Source organism: Talpa occidentalis, unplaced genomic scaffold (assembly GCF_014898055.3).
Source record: "Talpa occidentalis isolate TD23 unplaced genomic scaffold, MPIMG_talOcc4v2.1 talOcc4.11, whole genome shotgun sequence".
In the NCBI taxonomy this organism is placed as follows: Eukaryota; Metazoa; Chordata; class Mammalia; order Eulipotyphla; family Talpidae; genus Talpa; species Talpa occidentalis.
This window is the reverse complement of record NW_023601104.1, coordinates 47,750,102-47,770,767: the sequence shown is the minus strand read 5'-3', so window position 1 is coordinate 47,770,767 and position 20,666 is coordinate 47,750,102. Positions and strand designations below refer to the sequence as shown.

General features: G+C 36.4%; 1 protein-coding gene across 5 annotated transcripts in view; it reads left to right on the top strand.

The window, feature by feature from the left end:
• The window catches only part of HECTD1 (HECT domain E3 ubiquitin protein ligase 1), an 86,115-nt gene that overhangs the window by 25,257 nt on the left and 40,192 nt on the right, over positions 1–20,666 (top strand). For all 5 annotated transcript variants that reach the window (XM_037503184.1, XM_054689654.1, XM_054689660.1 and 2 more), the window contains exons 4-15: positions 674–901; positions 2,515–2,796; positions 2,899–3,169; positions 4,251–4,327; positions 4,414–4,512; positions 7,920–8,034; positions 8,874–9,048; positions 14,831–14,969; positions 15,158–15,328; positions 18,964–19,186; positions 19,876–20,139; positions 20,244–20,320. In XM_037503184.1, coding sequence (XP_037359081.1) covers positions 674–901; positions 2,515–2,796; positions 2,899–3,169; positions 4,251–4,327; positions 4,414–4,512; positions 7,920–8,034; positions 8,874–9,048; positions 14,831–14,969; positions 15,158–15,328; positions 18,964–19,186; positions 19,876–20,139; positions 20,244–20,320 — 2,121 coding nt within the window. The remainder of the gene's footprint in view (positions 1–673; positions 902–2,514; positions 2,797–2,898; positions 3,170–4,250; positions 4,328–4,413; positions 4,513–7,919; positions 8,035–8,873; positions 9,049–14,830; positions 14,970–15,157; positions 15,329–18,963; positions 19,187–19,875; positions 20,140–20,243; positions 20,321–20,666) is intronic.

Genomic DNA, 20,666 nt, shown 5'->3' with positions numbered 1-20,666 from the left:
GATTTATTTATTTATTCATATAAGCAATGAGTACAGTCAGAAGCGTGGGAGGGCGAGAGAATTCACCAGAGCCAGAGCAGGGAGCAGAGCAGGCGAAAGACTGAAGTACACTGCTGAGGGGAGCAGCGGGCGGCAGGAGAGGTCTGCGCGCCATGTGGGACCCTCGCCCGGCGGCCGGGGATCGAACCCGGGCTGCAGAGGCTGCGGGCAGCTTCGCAACCCAGCGCTCAACCGCTGTGCCACCGGGGAGGCCCAATAACTAGGACTTTTGCAAACATCTAAAAATGGCTTGTAGTTCTTTAGTTTGCAATGCAGATTTCACCATCTAAACCTGCACTTTCCAATAATGTATCCATATATTACTATTGAGCACTTCATATGTGTCTGTCCCAAATTAAAATATGTGGTAAGTATAAACTATGAATGGGATTTTGAAGACTAATACATAAAAGAATGAAATATACCTAACAGTTTTTATATTGATTACATATGAGAATGATGATGCTTTAGTTATATTAGGCTAAATAAAATATAATTTTAAAATCAGTTCTGTTTTACTTTTTAAAAATAAGACTATAGATAAATTTGGAGAGTGTGTTAGGTTTTTTCTGATTCTAGAAAATGTAAATTGGACTTACTGTATTCTTTTGTTGATTTTGTTTTGTTGTTGTAGGTGTTAGAACTAATATGCACTCGTGAATCAGGAGCAGTCTTCGAGGCTGGTGGTTTAAATTGTGTGCTTACTTTCATTCGTGACAGTGGACACCTGGTTCATAAAGATACCTTGCATTCTGCCATGGCAGTGGTGTCAAGACTCTGTGGCAAAATGGAACCTCAAGATTCTTCTTTAGAAATTTGTGTAGAATCTCTCTCTAGTTTATTAAAACATGAAGATCATCAGGTAAGTAAACCATTGTATACTTTATTTTCAAAAAGCGATTTATAGGGCCTCCCTGGTGGCGCAGCAGTTGAACGCTGGGTTGCGAAGCTGCCCGCAGCCTCTGCAGCGCCGGTTTGATCCCCGGCTGCTCCCCAGCCACCAGAGGAGAGTCCCACATGGCGCGTAGACCTCTCCTGCCTCCCGTTACTCCCCTCAGCAGTGTACTTCGGTCCTTCTGCCTGCTCTGCTCCCTGCTCTGGCTCTGGTGAATTCTCTCACCCTCCCGCGCTTCTGACTGTACACAGTGCTCATATAAATAAATAAATAAATCTTTAAAAAAAATAATTAAAAAAAAAAGCGATTTATAGCGAACCCATTTATAACTAATACACTGTAATTTGAAAATTTCACTTGATGAAGTAGAGGTGTAATTCCATCCTTTTCTTTTGTATTTCTATATGTACTCTTTTTTTTTTTTGCAGTGAAATATCTTGTTTTTTAAAAAGATTTGTTTTTATTTATGTATACAAGAACTGGAGTGTAGGCCAGAGGTGGGGGTGGTGAGAGGATTCACCAGCGACAGAGTGGGGCCAGGGATTGTACTTGTGCTGCAGTGGCTGGCAATAGCTTGATAATGCTGAGACTTTAACCCTTGTGCTGCCAAGGAGGCCCCCATAGTGAAACATTTTATTTTATTTTTATTTTTTAAAGATTTATTTATGCATACCAGAGCTGGGGTACAGGCCAGAGATGTAGGGGGTGAGAGGATTCACCAGAAAAAGAGTGGGGAACAGAACAGGCAGATCAACCAAAGTACACTGTTGAGGGGATCAGTGGGCGAGTCAGGAGAGGTCTGTTGCGCCATGTGGGTTGCTCCCTGGCCAGCCCGGGATCGAACTCATGTTGCAGAGGCTTCATAGTGCAAATTGCTTCATAGTGCGGTGCTTAACCCCTTGCGCCACCAGGGAGGCCCCATAGTGAAACATTTTAAATTATAAAAGTATTATGTATTTTTTCTTAAAATGTAAATGTTTCAGAAATAAATACTCTTAACTTATACTTCTAAAAGGTGCACTTTTCATTGCTTTTTGGCCTTTTGGCTAAGATCAAGTGTAAAAGGTACTCTTTCACTGTAATTTGTTGATTCAGCACAATTATTTTGATTAAAAATGATGTCATTATAGTAAAAAAAACCAAAATATTTATACTCTTATATGTAAACTTGTTGAATCAAAATACTTTAGAAAATAAAAACTTTTTAAAAAGGAAAATAAAAACTTGTAATATCTTCTTACCGTTCAAATGTCCATTATTTTTTGTTGCTAGTCATAGTTTATCTTGGTATAGTTGTACATAATACTGTTTAATATTGCCCATCTATGTTCTTTACATACATCCTCTCATTTATGTTCAGTTAATTATAGATGTTATTTTTATCCCCATTTTACAGATGAGGGAACTGAGATCTTGAGTAGTTAAGTATCATCTCTAGGTTATAGAGTAAGCAGAATGTAGAACCAGAATTTAAATCTAGACAGATTATATGTCATGTCTTTGCTATAGTCTCTATTCAAATAAGTATTCTAGACCCTTATAGGTGAATTTTGTCCATATTCATATCTTCATATTCTTAGGTTTCAGATGGAGCTCTACGCTGTTTTGCATCACTAGCTGACCGATTTACTCGTCGTGGTGTTGACCCAGCTCCATTAGCCAAGCATGGATTAACTGAGGAACTGTTATCTCGAATGGCTGCTGCTGGTGGTACTGTATCAGGGCCATCGTCAGCCTGCAAACCAGGTCGTAGTACCACAGGAGCACCTTCCACAGCTGCAGATTCCAAATTGAGTAACCAGGTTTCGACAATTGTAAGTCTGCTCTCAACGCTCTGCAGAGGCTCTCCAGTGGTAACACATGTAAGAGTATTTTTTTGAATCTTTGATTTGTAATCTTTCAGAAAAAATATATTTTATTATGCAAATATATTGAGCTCTCTTTTCTTCCTACTTTTTGCCTAGGATCTCCTGAGATCAGAGCTTCCAGATTCAATTGAAAGTGCATTGCAGGGTGATGAAAGATGTGTGCTTGATACCATGCGCTTGGTTGACCTTCTCTTGGTGCTATTATTTGAAGGGCGAAAGGCTTTGCCAAAGTCTAGTGCTGGATCTACAGGCAGAATCCCAGGACTCCGGAGATTGGATAGTTCTGGGGAGCGTTCACATCGGCAGCTTATAGACTGCATTCGAAGTAAAGATACCGATGCACTTATAGATGCAATTGACACAGGAGGTTGGAAATTACTTTTTAAAATATTTTTTAAAACCCATGAGCTAAGGAATTATATAAGCAATTTTTAGTTTCTAAATTTTTGACTTTTTTTTTTTTTAAATGTCTGGGAGTTGATTTTTTTTTTTTTTATGATTTATTTATTTATACAAGCACTGGGTACAGTCAGAAGCGTGGGAAAGTGAGTGAATTCACCAGAGCCAGAGCAGGGAGCAGAGCAGGCAGAAGGACTGAAGTACACTGCTGAGGGGAGCAGCCGGCAGCAGGAGAGGTCTGCGCACCATTTGGCACCCTCCTCCAGTGGCCGGGAGCAGCCGGGGATTGAACCGGTGCTGCAGAGGCTGCGGGCAGCTTTGCAAGAGGCTGCGGGCAGCTTTGTAACCGCGCTCAACTGCTGCGCCACCGGGGAGGCCCAATTTTTGACAGTTTTTAACAATTTTGCTAGATAACAGAATGTTGGCTCCTTTATCCCCCTACCTGCATCCCCACTTTCTCACCCATCTTCATGTGTATGGTTGTCAGTTTGGTGCATGGTAAGACTTGGGTCTTTGTGAATGAATAAGTGAAATTTACCTGTTATATTACCAGCAGATTATCATGTCAATTCAAAGGTGAATTACAGGTTGAAAAGCTGTTGTTCTCTCAAGGTTGATGGAACTGACATGAGTAAATTACAGTAACATATAATAAATTTTTTTAGACTTCTTGCGGTGATGAGCAAACAAATTGGTGAAAGGTGTTTCTTGGTCATCAAATTTGTTTTTGTGTTCTTTTAACTATAGCTATGGATTAGTTCCTTTTCTAAAGTTTTGTGATATGAGGCAACTAATACCCTGTTGAGTTGTACTGTATACCTAGTCTTTTTCTCATGAATCCTTAGTGGTTTAAAAGTTTTAGAATTCTTTTTTTAGCAGACTTTAGGTTTATTTATTTTTTTACTACTTCATAGTTGACCTAAATATGTAAAAGGAGCCCTGTAGTTAGACAGTATTAGTAGTAACAATCTTTAAATAGTTCCAACTTTAGGAAAAGTCTGTATTATTTTGTTGGCTTTTTAAAAAATTTTTTTTCTTTAAATTTCCAGCCTTTGAAGTAAATTTTATGGATGATGTGGGTCAGACTTTATTAAATTGGGCCTCTGCTTTTGGAACTCAGGAAATGGTAAGCTAATAATTAAAAGCTAATGTTTTAAATCAAAGATAGAAATATTAGTAAGGCAACTTTTATCATTCTTCATCATTTTACAGGTAGAATTTCTTTGTGAAAGAGGTGCTGATGTTAATAGGGGTCAAAGGTCATCATCATTACATTATGCTGCATGTTTTGGAAGACCTCAAGTAGCAAAGGTAAAATCCAGGTTTTTCAATTATTAATTTAATTTTTAACATTTCCATAGTTCCAAAATTAGAATGATATAAAAACTAATCTCTTGTTGAACACTTGGCTCTTTCTAATTTCTCTTAGCAATGAATGACTTTCTACATGTTGCTGTTGTTTCTATTTATCAATAAAGCAAATGATCTCTTTGTGGAAGAAGCATACTATCTTTGACTCTTAGTTTAACAAAGAACTTTGGAGGGTTTTTTTAAAGGTAGGGGAAATTGAGGCCCAGGGAGAGCAAATGAAAAGTATTGACCTGAATGTATGATCTAGGTCTCTAGAATTTTTATATTGTGAAGTAATTTGGCATGATCCAATGTTAATTTGCTTTGAAGTCACACGCACTTTGATTCAAGTCTCAGCTTATTGATGAAAAAGACTCGGTGGCCTTGAGCAGGTTTCTTAGATTTGACTTGCAGTTTTATCAACAAGTGTGTATACATTTTTAACATGAAAAACTGTGATAATTAGAAAATCTTGGCTCATTAGTAAAACTTGGTGGCCTTGATCCCATTACTTAAGTTTGACTTGAGATTTTATCAATAAATTTGTATATATTTCTAGAATGATTACTGTGATAATGAAGTACTTGAAAAGCTTTTATTTTTCTTATTTTTTAAAAATTTTATTTTCTTACATTATTGTTCATTTTTGTACAGTATTTGAAATCTCCTCTCAGGTGTAGTCCCCATAAATCTCTCACTATCATATCACCCAATGGCCATCACCATAGTCCCTTGTGCTCTTCCCTCCCCTGCTGTGACTGCTCTCCTTCCCCCTCCCCCACTCTATGCGCAGATCTATAGTTTGCTTGCAAGTTTTGGCTTTTTTTTTTTTGGACCTTTTGTTTGATTTCCCTATATTCCGCCTATGAGTGAAACCATATGATATTTTTCTTTTACCTTCTGACTTGTTTCACTGAGCATGATCCTTTCTAACTCCATCCATGTTGCTACAAATGATATGACTTTATCTTTTTTATTTGTGGAATAGTATTACATTGTGTATATATACACACTGTATCTTCATCCATTCATCTGACTTTGGGCGTTTAGGTTGTTTTCATATATTAGCTGTTGTAAGTAGTGCTGCAGTAAACATAGGAGTGCAGGTTTCCTTTCAAATTAATAATGTTTTTGTGTCCTTTGGGTAGATTCCTAGGAGTGGAATCACTGGGTCATATGGAAAAATCCATTTTTACTAATTTGAGGAACCTCCACACAGCTTTGAAAAGCTTTTATATAGCAGCTGGTATATCATAGATGTTCAAATGATAGCTGCTGCTGTCGTCATCTTTGCACTATAAAATTTTTTTGGTGACAGCTTTTAAAGCTGGGAAAACTGAATTCTGTGAATTTGACTTAAGTGTTTAGTGAGAATGATACTTCTAAGGATGATAAAAGTTTTTGGGGCCATTTTCTTTTGACATACTATTTTGCAGTTTTGAGTGGCTGAGTAGGAGCAAAGAGCCAAATAAATTGTGTCTTAACCCTAATTTATCTTGATTATCTATCAGCCCAAAATGAGCTACAGCTACCTTTTCAAATAGTGATATAGTAGGTAATATTCATTGAGTACTTGTTCTGTACTATCCAGTGTCTTAAGCATTTGACATGTCATTGTCATTAAACTTTCACATGTTCTTGTTTTTCATTCTAAGATAAACCTCCCAGTTCCCCCACACCATTCCATATACATTTTTTTTTTTAATATTTATTTATTTATACAAGCACTGGGTACAGTCAGAAGCGCGGGAGGGTGAGAGAATTCACCAGAGCCAGAAGGGAGAGCAGAGCAGGCGGAGTGACGAAATACACTGCTGAGGGAAGCAGCGGGCACCAGGAGAGGTCTGCGTGCCATATGGGACCCTCGCCTGGTGGCCAGGGATTGAACCGGCGCTGCAGAGGCTGTGGGCAGCTTCGCAACCCAGCGCTCAAACGCTGCGCCACTGGGGAGGCCCCCCCCATATACATTTTAACATTTCTTAAATAGGGAAATGTCTTATAATTGCTGTTGACCAGCTAGGAATAGCAGTGTTACCTATCTATGCAACAAAAATTGTTAAATGAATTTTAGTAACTGGAAAGAAAAATCCTGTTGAAGAGTATTCTTAGAAATGCTGCATCATCATGCTTTTTATGGCATGGATGGCAGCATTGAGTGTAGAAACACAAATATTGGTAACAATGAATCAAAATGTAAGTAATTATGAAGAATTTTGTCAATATAAAGTCACAGAAGTATTTATATTTCAGTTATATTTTCATCTTTTTACTTGTTCAATTAATATATGAAAGTTCCTCCAATAAGTTAAAAAAATTCCGAGCAATAAGAAAGCACTGTTGCAAAATTTAATTTGTGTTTTTTCCTCGTGATATTTAATTAATAATCTGTGGCATCTAGAATTAATAAAATATTGAATTATTATGATTCAGAGCCTAGCAATTTGGAGTTTTTAGCCAGTGCTGCATACATTGTTGATATATAGATATATGTATTCACTTATTTGTCAGATATATCAACTGTACCTCAGCTTTATCCTTATCTGACATGTATGTGTAAGATATATATTTTTTACATTGTAACAAAGGTCAAAAAACTGTAGCTCTAATGCTTATAGGAAAAACTGTGATACATACTCTTTTTCCAAAAGAACATTCTGAGGGGGAAGGAGTACATTATTGATAAAATTTTGGTTAACAGTGTGAATTTATTTATTTAAAAGTTAGTATTTAAAGCCGTTGTAGAAGAATTGATTTAACTTGGTGATTGGCTGGAAAAGATATTTACCACATCACAAACTGAATACTAGTAACTCTCTTAAAGAATTTCGAAGGAGTTTGATAGAGATGATAGATTCAGACATGAACATAATTTTAGTTAATAAGCCATTGAAATGAATCTGATTTCTTCAAGATACAAGTAGAGCACTTTTAAGGTGAAATGTGCAAAGGCGGAGGTTTGGATTGGTACCTGCTTGGTTGAATACAGGGTCTCAACTTAGATTTTTAAACTTTATGGTGGTGAGAAAGTGATGTGCATTCAGTAGAAACTCTACTTCAAATTTTGAACTTTGATCTTGATCTTTTCGCTGGACTAATGAAATACGACCTGCCATATTTTTTTTAATGCTAGGCAATGGCAGTGAGGTACAGCTCCCAGGCATGTGGTCACAAAGATAAACATCAATATTTTACAGTGTACTGTGTTGAAAATGGTTTTAACTTCTATTTTCAATTTAGGATGGATGTTATTGGGATTTAACCCCATCTTATTGAGGACGATCTGTAATTCTGTAAGCCTTTTGTTTGCAGAGTTGGATATTGAAGAAATGAGGTGTTAATTGTTATATCCAAATTTAATGCTTTTCTAGACTCTGTTACGACATGGTGCAAACCCAGATTTGAGAGATGAAGATGGGAAAACTCCATTAGATAAAGCTCGGGAAAGGGGTCACAGTGAAGTAGTAGCTATTCTTCAGTCTCCAGGTGAGTGGTAGTGTTTCTTTTTAAGTTATCTGCTATTAGTTTTCACCTTCTCTTCTTTAGAATTAGTTATTTATATAAACAGTAATGTTAAATCAACTATTCCTGTGAAGTAAAATAAATATGTATATTCTTATTTTTGATAAGCTTTTAACAGTGTACTCCTCTGTGTTCTTTGAGACCTGACTGCATGATTCTAAAAGGACCAAATCAAAAGTTTAAGGCATATGGAAATATCATAAAGAATAGTGTGTATTGTATATTTGGGGTACTTTGACCAAATGTTTTAAGTTTTCAGAGTAGATGAATATAGAATCTACTTTTGGAATCAAGTAGAGTATCCAAAAACATCTTTTTAGTTTGTATTTCAGCTCATTGGACATACTAAGGTTCTTTTGTATTCTTTCTTTCTTTTTTTAAAAAAAATTTATTTATTTTTAATACATACAAGAACCGGGGTACAGGCCAGATGCGTGGGAGGGTGAGAGGATTCACCCAGAGACAGAGCAGGCAACAGAACAGGCAGACTGACTGAAATACAATGCTGAGGGGAGCAGTGGACGGGATGGGAGAGGTCTGCCGTGCCATGTGGGCATCTCCCTGGCCAGCCGGGATTGAACCACACTGCGGAGGCTGCGGACAGCTTCACTGCGCTGCGCTCAACCGCCTGCGCCACCAGGGAGGCCCTCTTTTGTATTCTTATAAACACTTTTACTAGACCATCCTAATTTTATTTTAGTTATTGTTAGAAAGAAATAATTATAGTTTGAACATGTTGGTGCTTTTTTCCTCATTATAAAAATGTTGCAAGCAATTATTTATTGAACAATATTTGTCTGCAGGTGACTGGATGTGTCCAGTTAATAAAGGAGATGATAAGAAGAAGAAAGATACAAACAAAGATGAAGAAGAATGTAATGAGCCAAAAGGAGATCCAGAAATGGCACCTATATACTTGAAAAGATTATTGCCAGTGTTTGCACAAACATTTCAGCAAACTATGCTGCCTTCAATAAGGTAATTACCTATACTATTTTTACTTACTGGTTAAAGTATGCCTGTTCTCTCCCTTTTCCAGAATTAACTGAGAATTTAATTTTGAAAGGGTATGGTAAAAATAAATATTAGAGTTAAATATTTTCTTCTGATGATCTGTGTTAATAGAGTTTAGAAATCATGAAGAGTAGATTCCTAATACAGTTTTTATAGCTCTCTGAATATCAATGCTAAATAAATTTTGATATGTATAGCAAACATGCTTTTAACTTTATGATGGCCTTTTTTGTAGAGTCAGTGCTAGATGGTCTTAGGAGGAGTTACTCAATGACACTTGACTCTCTAACTGTACCTTTGCTAGTAAGCAAGACGTGAGTAGTAACAAAATAATAAGTGATAGATTAAATACATAATCAGAGTTCTCTGCAAGTGTAGATGACGTAACAGCTAATTTGACTAGGCAAATTGGAGATTTTATGTAGGATTGAGATTTAACTTAAGGTTTAAGAAATACCTGGGAGTTTTTCAGATAGGTTTGGGAAGGATCAGTTGACAACAGTATGTGCGAAGGCATGGAGATGAGTCAGTTCGTGAGCAAGTCCTGGAGATTTTCCCTCTGTGCTGTTTCTAGTCTTGCCATTTCTGTCCCTCTTTGGCAAATACTCTCACCCAGAATACTGTCTTTTTTTAAAAAAAAAAAAAAAAAAAACGTTTACTGCCTTTTCAGATAAACTATCATGTTTCTTGTTCTTTTTTTTTTTTTTTTTAAGATTTATTTATTTATTTATGCAAGCATTGGGTACAGTCAGAAGCGCAGGAGGGTGAGAGAATTCACCAGAGCCAGAGGGGAGAGCAGAGCAGGCAGACTGACGAAGTACACCGCTGAGGGGAGCAGCGGGCGGCAGGAGAGGTCTGCGCGCCATGTGGGGACCCTCACCCGCGGGCCAGGGATCGAACCGGCACTGCAGAGGCTGCGGGCAGCTTCACAACCCAGCGCTCAACCGCTGTGCCACCCGGGAGGCCCCAGTATACTGTCTTTTTAAAAAAAAAAAAAAAAAAAAAAACAACTTGGTTTGACTCCTGTACTAGCCCCTTAACTCATCTTTCTTCCTCTCTTGCCCCTCTGCAATCTGTTCCTATATATTAGGTTGAATTTTTTTTTTTTTTTTTTTAATCACAATGCCTCACAACTCTTTCTGGTGAGCTCCCTCCAGTATCTCCCAACCTAACTCCTTACCTCTCAAGCTTGTAAGGTTTTACATAAGCCCCACCCAGTTGTTTGACCTATTTTAGTATTAGCTACTCAGTAATTCCTAGCGCATGACACCTATGTTTTGTTAGCCTGCTTTTTACTTTTGTAATATTCTATATATATCCTTAACTTACGGCTTTTGCACATATTTCCCCTTCTTTATGTTTTTGGAATGGTTGGTTATTTCCTGCCATTCAGGTCTCAGGTCTTAGTTCAAATGTTATATACATAGACATTTGTCCAGTCAATTTAAATTTACCCCTAGGAAACCTTTCACATCAATTCTTATATTTTGCTGTCTTCACAGAGTTTATAATTTATAAATGGCAAATTTTTCTCTTTGAGTTTTTGTCTCCCTAAAATAAGCTCTGTGAGAGGTAATCTTATATACTGTTGTATTTGTTCAAGGAGAAGGAACAATATGGATAGGGCTTGATATTTAGTAGGTTCCCAGTAATAATTGAATGAGGGTGTTCATAATTACAGACATTTCTCTATTAATGGAGTATAGGTATGTGAAGTTTTAAAAAGGTAGATAGAATCCTTTTATGATCTATGAAGTTCTTTGTAGTCCATGATAATAAGTTGGACTTTACCCCACAATTAAAGAAGACTCATTAAAGACTTCTTGGGAAATTTGAAACAGTAAATTTGCCATTTATAAAGGGTAATTTAGTAGCCTGGTGGACAAAGGAGGACTGTATGAATGAAAAGACTGCTTCAGGATTTTTGTAGCATGAACTTAAATCAGTTGCTGGGACTGAATTGGTGGAAACAAATTCAAGAGGTCAGGAAATGTTTTACATAGAAATTGGTATCAATTAGATGTGAGGGATGAAAGAAATGAACAGGTGAAGAATGCCAAATTTTTGGCTGACTAAGAATTTGATTTTTTTTTATTTCTTTAAAACATGTAGTTTTGTAGTGCTCTTAATTATCAACTTTATATGTTGAAATTTGTGCAAAAAGTCTGCTTTAAATAGGAGAAAAGTGGCAGTAAAATAATTCACTGTGAACATTTAAGAACTTGGCTTTTATTCTTCCCCAAATAGCTCCAGTGGTATAGGTGTTATTGGGGCTATTTATTTATTTATTTTTTTATAGAGGCATGTTTTTATTTATTTATTTGTTTGTTTGTTTTGTTTGTTTATACATGCACTGGGTACAGTCAGAAGCGCGGGAGGGTGAGAGAATTCACCAGAGCCAGAGCGGAAGGCAGAGCAGGCAGAAGGACCAAAGTACACTGCTGAGGGGAGCAGCGGGCGGCAGGAGAGGTCTACGCGCCATGTGGGACCCTCCTCCGGTGGCCGGGGAGCAGCTGGGGATCGAATTGGCGCCGCAGAGGCCGCGGGCAGCTTCGCAACCCAGCACTCAACCGCTGAGCCACTGGGGAGGCCCTAGTGGGGCTATTTAAAACATACACAAACACCCCCCCCCACACACACACACAAATACACACACAAACAACATGATTTGAATCATTTTAAGGAATGAGCATGTTCAGTTTTGAACTAGATGATGCCTTGGTCTGAAAATTTTAGTGAACTAGATGTATTTGGAGTAGAATTGCTCCTTGATAAGGCCATCAGAAAATTACAAAGTATGCCACCTAATAGCAGTCTTCTCATGGATGGTTGTTTTCTATCCTGTAAAATATTTGAAGATTGATATAACACAGTTTTACTTTTGCACTTTCGATGCAGAATTCTCTCCCAGGTAATAATTAGCAGGCACATTTAATTGTGGTGAGGAAGATAGCATGATAGGTTAGAAGCTCAGACTCTGAGATATAGCTCAAAGTGGGTCCAAAGTGTTGCTACTGCCTAAACAGGTGGCAAGGGTAAGACACGTAACTGTTTGATCTCATTTGGTATGTATCTAAGGATGAGAACTTACACTTAATTCTGTTTAGGTATGATACTAAAAATTAGACATTTGTGAGGTATTTACTATGGTGCCTAATATTTTAGAGTTATTTATAGAAAGATGGGGTTTTTTTTAAGGTATTTAAAAGTATTTTTTAAAAAGTATTTAACAATATTAAAAACAAGGGGGTGAAATATGTTGCAACTTAATTCTTTACCATTTTAGTTTACAATTTGATCAGAATACAGGTACTCTGATCAGACAGTTAAAGGATGGTCTCTATAAACTTTAGCTATTATTATTAATATCAACGAGTGTACTATGTCTAAGATATAAAAGGCAGGCAAAAAGATCAGTGAAATCTTCAAAACAAAGGATAAGAATTATTATGGTGGAGTAGTTTGTAAAAACCTGGCTGTTCTAATATTATTCTGAGATTTTTCTCCCACTTTTATTTAGGTATAATTGACATGTAACATTATATTACCTTAAGGTACATAACATAATGATTAGATTATATAATATATATTACAATGTATGTCTATAAGATAGTAGACTGAGGACTTCATACTTTGTTTTTGAAGAGGTTTAGTAAATATCTTTTGGAGTTAGCATCAACAACTAGGCAAAAATTTAGCCCACTTTCAGCAAAAGAAATCCTTTGAGGGTTCATTTATTTTTTAAAAAAGTCACATTTTGACTGAGAGAAAAGTAGGGTTGGTTGGATAAAGGGAGGGATTGTTCTTAGGTGAGAATACTAAGTAATCAAAAGATAGTAATTCTTCCAAAATTATAGATTATGCAGTTCTAAAGAAGATAACTGCAAAATTTGTTGTAGAATTTGACAGGTCATAAATTTCATCTGGAGGAATAAATAGGTGAGACTAATAAAAGGAAAATCTGAATATTGTAGACTTTCAGCAATTAAATGTTTATGATAACTAATACAAAAGTTCTTATCAGTAAATCAATGAAGTTAGAATGCCCAAATAAAGCCGATAAAATATATGAATGAAATGTAATGAAGGTTTCCTAGTCATTTGAGAGAGAGAAAACTGTTATGTTATGTATGCTGTATTTGTTGAGATGAGTTTGACTTTAGGCTCTGTAATTTATTAAACTGTGGTGTTACTAGGCTTACCTTTCTTTGCCTCAGTTTTACAATCTGATAAGCTGAGCTAATAAATAATAAAACCCACTTCATAAGGTTTGTTAAATGAAGTATAGTGTTTTTATTTTCATTTTAATTTTCTTTAGTGTTAGTATTAATGTTTTCATATTTTTTAGCTTTAAAATAATAGAATAGGGTCCCTGTCTCATAATTGCTCAGCATATGATAGCAAGAGTAGACATCACATGGCTATTCCTAGGCTGTTTTAATTGAAATAAATCATGATATGAAACTATCATGCACAAATACCAGTTTTACAACCAAATATACATATAAATAATAACTATTAGCAAATATAAATAGCCATTAACAGAACTGCAAGGCACTACTCCTTAGAACTGTTAGGACAGTTTCCCCTCCATCTGTCTACCACTTTCCATAATGTATTTGAATTTGAAATATTTAAGAATATAGTGTTTTAGGCCTCCCTGGCGGCGCAGGGGTTAAAGTCTCAGCACTATCAAGCTGTAGCCAGCCATTGCTGCATGAGTTCGATGGATCCTGGCAAGGGAGCTAACCCACACGGCGCAGCAGACCTCTCCTGTCTTGCCAGCTGCTCCCCTCAGCAGTGTATTTCAGTAGATCTCCCTATTCTGCTCCCCACTCTGCCTCTGGTGAATCCTCTCATCCCCCGCACCTCTGGGCTTATAACCCAGTTCCTGTATGCATAAATTAAAAAAAAAATTAAAAATAGTGTTTTGAATTTCAGTTAGAGATAGTTATGAAATACATAAAGCAGACACTGCTGCTGTAGAAAATTGCAGCTGTGTCAGAAGCCTCTCAAATCATAGGATTACAAAGTTATCTTACTTTCATATATAGTTAGAATGAATATTCTAACTATATTAGAATTGTGAATCCTCTCTGGTGAGAGGATTCACCAGAGACAGAGTAGGGAGCAGAACAGGCAGACCGGACCAAAGACACTGCTGAGGGGAGCAGCAGGCAAGGCAGGACAGGTCTGCCACGCCATGTGGATTGCTCCCTGGCTGGCCTAGAATCGAACCTGCACCGCAGAGGCTGCAGACAACTTTGAGAAAGAAAAATGTTCAAATTTGAGAAAGAAAAATGTTTAATTCAAAATTTGAATTCCCTTGGAACTACTAGATGTTAGAACTTTGTATTTTGGGTAATGGGTAATTTTAGATTATTGACAGTTTTTACCATATATTTTCTTAGTAATTGAATTACTTTGTACTTTATTTTTTAAAATTATGTCATTATGTCATATGTTAATGCTTATGTCATTTAATATAAGATAAAATAGCACATTAAATATAATTTTAAATATCAGTTTTGATGAATTTAATATAGTAATAATAGAGAATAAGTGAATTACATTAGAAACATACTTGTGCTAATATCATAATTTTTTGTAGTTTAATTTTTAGCAATATAATATATAACTTTGACATAGGATGTTTGTGTTTTCATTCATTTATAATTGCATTTTGTCTCATTGTAGCTTCTTAATCATGGCTTCCTAAAATTCTCTCTTTTTTTAACTTTTCTAGGAAAGCAAGTCTTGCATTGATTCGAAAAATGATTCATTTTTGCTCTGAAGCACTATTAAAAGAAGTATGTGATTCTGATGTTGGTCACAATTTGCCTACAATACTTGTAGAAATCACTGCAACTGTCCTTGATCAAGAGGTCTGGTTTTTTATCCTTTTTTGAAACTTCTCTAATTTTACTATTCCTTAGATAGTGGTCAGTAAAATAATTTAATCTGTGTTTATTTCAGTAAATCATTTTGTTTTTGCAAATTACTGGACTTGTCTACTCCAGGCACCTAAACTTAGTATCATTTTTACCTTAATTTTCTCTTTTTTTCTTCCTAGGATGATGATGATGGCCACTTGTTGGCTTTGCAGATCATAAGGGATTTAGTAGATAAAGGTGGTGATATTTTTTTGGATCAGCTAGCCAGACTTGGTGTAATTAGCAAAGTGTCAACTTTGGCAGGTCCTTCCTCTGATGATGAAAATGAAGAGGAATCCAAACCTGAAAAAGTGAGTGTTCTTAATTACTGTGGTATCAGAAATAATGTTTCTTTTGAGGAAATCAATTCCAAGATGGGTTGACAAAATAATGATAATATGAATTATTTGGATGCTTGTTATTATTACTTTTTTTTTAAGATTTTTTTTTTAATACAAGAGCTGGGGTACAGGTCAGAGGTGCGGGAGGGTGAGAGGATTCACCAGAGACAGAGTAGGGAGCAGAACAGGCAGACCAGACCAAAGACACTGCTGAGGGGAGCAGCAGGCAAGGCAGGACAGGTCTGCCACGCCATGTGGATTGCTCCCTGGCTGGCCTAGAATCGAACCTGCACTGCAGAGGCTGCAGACAACTTCATAGTGCTGTGATCAATCCACTGCGCCACCGGGGAGGCTATATGCTTATTTTTTTAATGTGGTCAGTTTTTCTTGCAAAGCATATTATTGACAAAATTTAAAACTTACAGAAAAGTGCAAGTAAAGAATATGAGCATATCCTCTTTCCAAAATCGCTAATTACTGATATCCCATTTGTTTTATTGTTTGCAGATACTTGTGTATGTGTGCATAACATTTTGAGGATGTTATTTGAGAAAACCTGCACACATAGAGTTCCTTTGCCCACTTAAAAACTTCACTAAATAACCAGCACTTTCTCTTGCATAATCTTACTAAAATCAGGAAATTTAATGTTTCTATAAAACTGTGCCTTATTCTGTCTGAGACCATATTCATATTTGCCATTTTCCTTATTAGCAGTTCTTTTTTTCCTGGTCCAGAATCCAAACCAGGAGCACATATTACACTTAATTACCATATTTCTGAGAATATGGTGTTCTCAGAATATTTCTAAACCTTTCTTTTCTTTCATAGCCTTGGCTTTTTTTTTTTTTTTTTAATTTATACAATCACTGGGTACAGTCAGAAGCGTGGGAGAGTGAGAGCCAGAGCAGGGAGCAGAACAGGAAGACTGATGAAATATACTGCTGAGGGGAGCAGTGGCCATGGCAGGAGAGGTCTGCATGCCATGTGGGACCCTCGCCTGCTGGCCAGGAATTGAACCTGTGGTGCAGAGGTGCAACCGCTGCGCCACCGGGGAGGCCCAGCCTTGACTTTTTTTTTTTTTTAAAGATTTATTTATTTATGTATACAAGCACTGGGTTTAGTCAGAAGCATGGGAGGGTTAGAGAATTCACCAGAGCCAGAGTGGGGAACAGAACAGGCAGACTGATGAAGCACACTGCTGAGGGGTGCAGCCGGTGCGGTAGGAGAGGTCTGTTGTGCCATGTGGGACTCTAGCCTGTGGCCAGGGATCGAACTGGAGCTGCAGAAGCTGCGGGCAGCTTCACAGCCCAGCGCTAACCGCTGCGCCACCAGGGGAGGCACAACCTTGGCATTTTTAACGAGGTCAGACCAGTTAACTTTGACAATACCCTTTTTCAGCATTTGTGCCATATTTCTTCCTGATTTGATTCCTGATCAGATTCAATGGTTATATGTTTTTAGCAGGAAGATTATAAAGGTGATGTTATGTCCATCTCATAATGTACCTTAGAGGCACATGATATCTATTTACTCCCTTGCTGATGATTTCAATTTGGATCACTTGGTTATGTTTTTTTTTTATCCAGATTTCTCTATTATAAAGTTACTCTTTGTCTTTCTGTAATTAATAATATGTGGGTAGGAAATTTGAAACTATGTAAAATGCTGTTCCTCATTAAACTTATCCACTAGTTTCAATGTGCACTGATAATCTTGCCTTAGTTTGCAAATTTGAAATATACTTTGTTCAGATTGCAAGCATTGTTTAATCATAACTTTGTGAGTGCTTACTCTATATTACTAAATATTACATAGTAGAGTAGTAACAATTTTGAGAGAATGGTGGGCTATGTGTAATTGTAGAATCTTGAGGGATGAATATATGTGTCTGTATATCATAAATTACTGGGGGTTTCAACCAGAATTAAAACAAGAAGTAATATATGGTTTCATCCATCTAGAATTCTTTCTTTCAAGAAATACGTAAAGAGCTCAGCAACTTTTTGTAGAAATTAATGAGCAGATTCTAGCATTTATATGGCAAATGAAGTGGACCTACACTAGCCAAAGCCGCTTTGAAAAGGAACAAAATTGAAATACATACAGTGGTAAATTTTAACTCTTCTTATTGACATCATAATGTATGGTAGTCATGAAAAGATAAATAGATGATTCAGGGCCTACCTCGGTGGCGCAGCATGTTGAGGCCGCGGACAGCCTCTGCAGCATGGGTTCGATTCCCGGCTGGCCAGGGAGATATCCATATGGTACGGCAGATCTCTCCTGTCTCACCCACTGCTCCCCTCAGCAGTGCTTTCGGTCGTCTGCCTGTTCTGCTCCCCACTCTGTCTCTGGTGAATTATTTCACCCTCCCATGCCTCTGGCCTGTACCCCAGTTCTTGTATAAATAAAAATAAATCTTTAAAAAAAAGTTAAAAAAAAAAGATGAATTGATGATTCAACCATGTTTATGGTCAGCTTGTTTTCAAAGAAAGTGCTTACACCTGCACCCCTATGTTTATAGCAGCACTATTTATAATAGTTAAGCTTTGGAAACAACCCAAATGACCAAAAGTAGATGACTGGATCAAGAAGATGTGGTACATATACACCATGGAATATTACTCAGCATTCAAAAAAGATAAACACGTGCAATTTGCAGCAACATGGATGGAATTGGAAGGGATCATGCTCAGCGAAATAAGCCAGAAAGAAAAAGAAAAATACCGGATGGTCTCACTCATAGCAGGAATCTAAAAAACTTAAATAAGGGACCAGGAAAAAGAATAACTATAAGAAAGAAAATGTCAAAATCAACAAACAACTATGAACCAGAGACACTCTATGGGGGGGGGGGCGGGGAAAGGAGGGCTTTGGGTCAAAATAAGGGGGTTGTAATTGTAAGAGGAATATAAAAATAAAATTTAAATAATAAAAAAAGTGCTTACAAAAGTGCTTACATGCTTAAACAAGTGTATAGCATATGCCAAAAAAAAATCTCGACCCTTATTACATATTATATATACCATATACATAAATGAACATAAAACAACCAGACTGAAATGTAAGTGCTAAAAATTTAAACTTCTAGAAGATAATCTTGTGACTTTAAACTTGATCAAGATTTTAGTTAGGGGCCTCCCTGGTGGCACAAGGGATTAAGCACCATACTATGAAGCAATCCGCAGCCTCTGCAGCACGAGTTCAATCCCTGGCCGGCCAGGGACAAACCCACATGGCGAGGCAGACCTCTCCTGCCTCACCTGCTGCTCCCCTCAGTATTGTATTTCAGTCAGTCTGCCTGTTCTGTTCCCTAATCTGTCTCTGGTGGATCCTCTCACCGCCCGCTTCTCTGGCCTGTACCCCAGCTCTTGTATGCATAAATAAATAGAGCTTTAAAAAAAAAGTTTTTAGTTAGGACATTTAAAAAGTTATACTATAACAGGACAAAATAATCAATAAATTGTACTTCATCAAAGTTAAATTTTTGCTTTTCAAAATACATTATTTAAAAAATGAAAATGTAGGACATAAGATTTCCTCAGAAAATATCTTTGTCCTTCGCTTTTGATGGACATTGAATAATTTTACACATTTTCTAGGAAGATGAACCACAGGAAGATGCCAAAGAATTGCAGCAAGGTAAACCCTATCATTGGAGAGACTGGTCAATCATTAGGGGAAGGGACTGCTTATATATATGGAGTGATGCAGCAGCCTTGGAATTATCTAATGGCAGTAATGGATGGTTCAGATTCATCTTGGATGGGAAACTTGCCACCATGTATTCAAGTGGTAGTCCTGAAGGTGGATCGGATAGTTCAGGTAATATTTTATTTCTATTTTATTTCTATTTTGTAAAATATTTTCCAGAATTAACAGATAACTATAAATCAGAGACATTCTGCAGGGGAGGGGAAAGGGAGAGGTATCAAAGCAAGGCGGGGGAAGCACAAGGGACTATGGTGATGGTATACAGTTGAGTTCATAGTGGGAATTTTATGGAGACTATACTTGAGAGAAGAAAGCATGCGTTGTGCAAAAAGGAAAAATGATGTGAAATATATCTAAAATAAAATTTAAAAAATGTTTTAGTAATTTCTTTGTATTTTTGCTCATATTTTTACTATATTATGGAAATAGCACGTGCTTTATTATTATATGGCCAGTTTCTTAAATATAAACAAAAAATTATAATATCAAAGCATTTCATAAATTTTTTTTATGTGAGACAAGGAATAATAGCATCATCTACTACTTTTCACCTTTCTGACCTATTTTTATGTAATGATGAATTGTACACCTGATGCAATCTTAGTTTTATTTCTTCCAAACTCCTTATACTTTAGAAAATTATGTTACTAGGATTGCTTTTATGCCTGAACTAAAAAAACACATCAAACCAATGAGAGTATACCAAAGAACAAAACTCTGCTAATTAAGTTTTTTTTTAAAAAAATAGTTGGGATATTAGAAAAGAATGTGATTTTAAAGTAGTACTCTTTTCTTTATAGAAAGCAGAAGTGAATTCTTAGAGAAGTTACAAAGAGCTCGAGGCCAAGTAAAGCCATCTACTTCAAGCCAGCCTATACTTTCAGCACCAGGACCCACTAAACTTACTGTAGGGAATTGGTCACTAACATGTTTGAAAGAAGGAGAAATTGCTATTCATAATTCAGACGGTCAGCAAGCAACAATATTGAAAGAAGATTTACCTGGTTTTGTATTTGAATCCAATAGAGGAACCAAACATTCATTTACTGCAGAAACTTCTCTAGGTAAGTATGTACAAATGTAAGTTTAGCTGATGAGAATAAATGAGTATGTTAAGTTGCAGTAAAATGTTTCTTGTAAAATGTCCTTTTTTTTTTTTTTTTTTAAGGTTCAGAATTTGTGACTGGTTGGACTGGCAAAAGAGGCAGAAAACTGAAATCTAAGTTAGAAAAAACAAAGCAAAAGGTATATTTATGGGATTTAATGTTTTGTTTTTTCATAGTGATATGGTTTCAATGATGTAAGCATTTTAAAAATTGATCCATATGATGCAGGATACCTTAATCTAACCTAATTTTAGTTGTCTTTTCTGTGGTCATTTTTATTTTTCATAAATACATTTATATTCTATGTATATATTAAGCACCAAGATTAAAACAGAAACAGTGGAGATTAATGGGACAAAAATATGAAATGTAAGTTGTTTTAAAATTATTTACCTTATTTCACAAACTTTAAATTCATACTGAAATTATTATTGATAGTAATATTAGTGATGTAATGGGATTGCTAATGCTTCATTAGGGCCTCT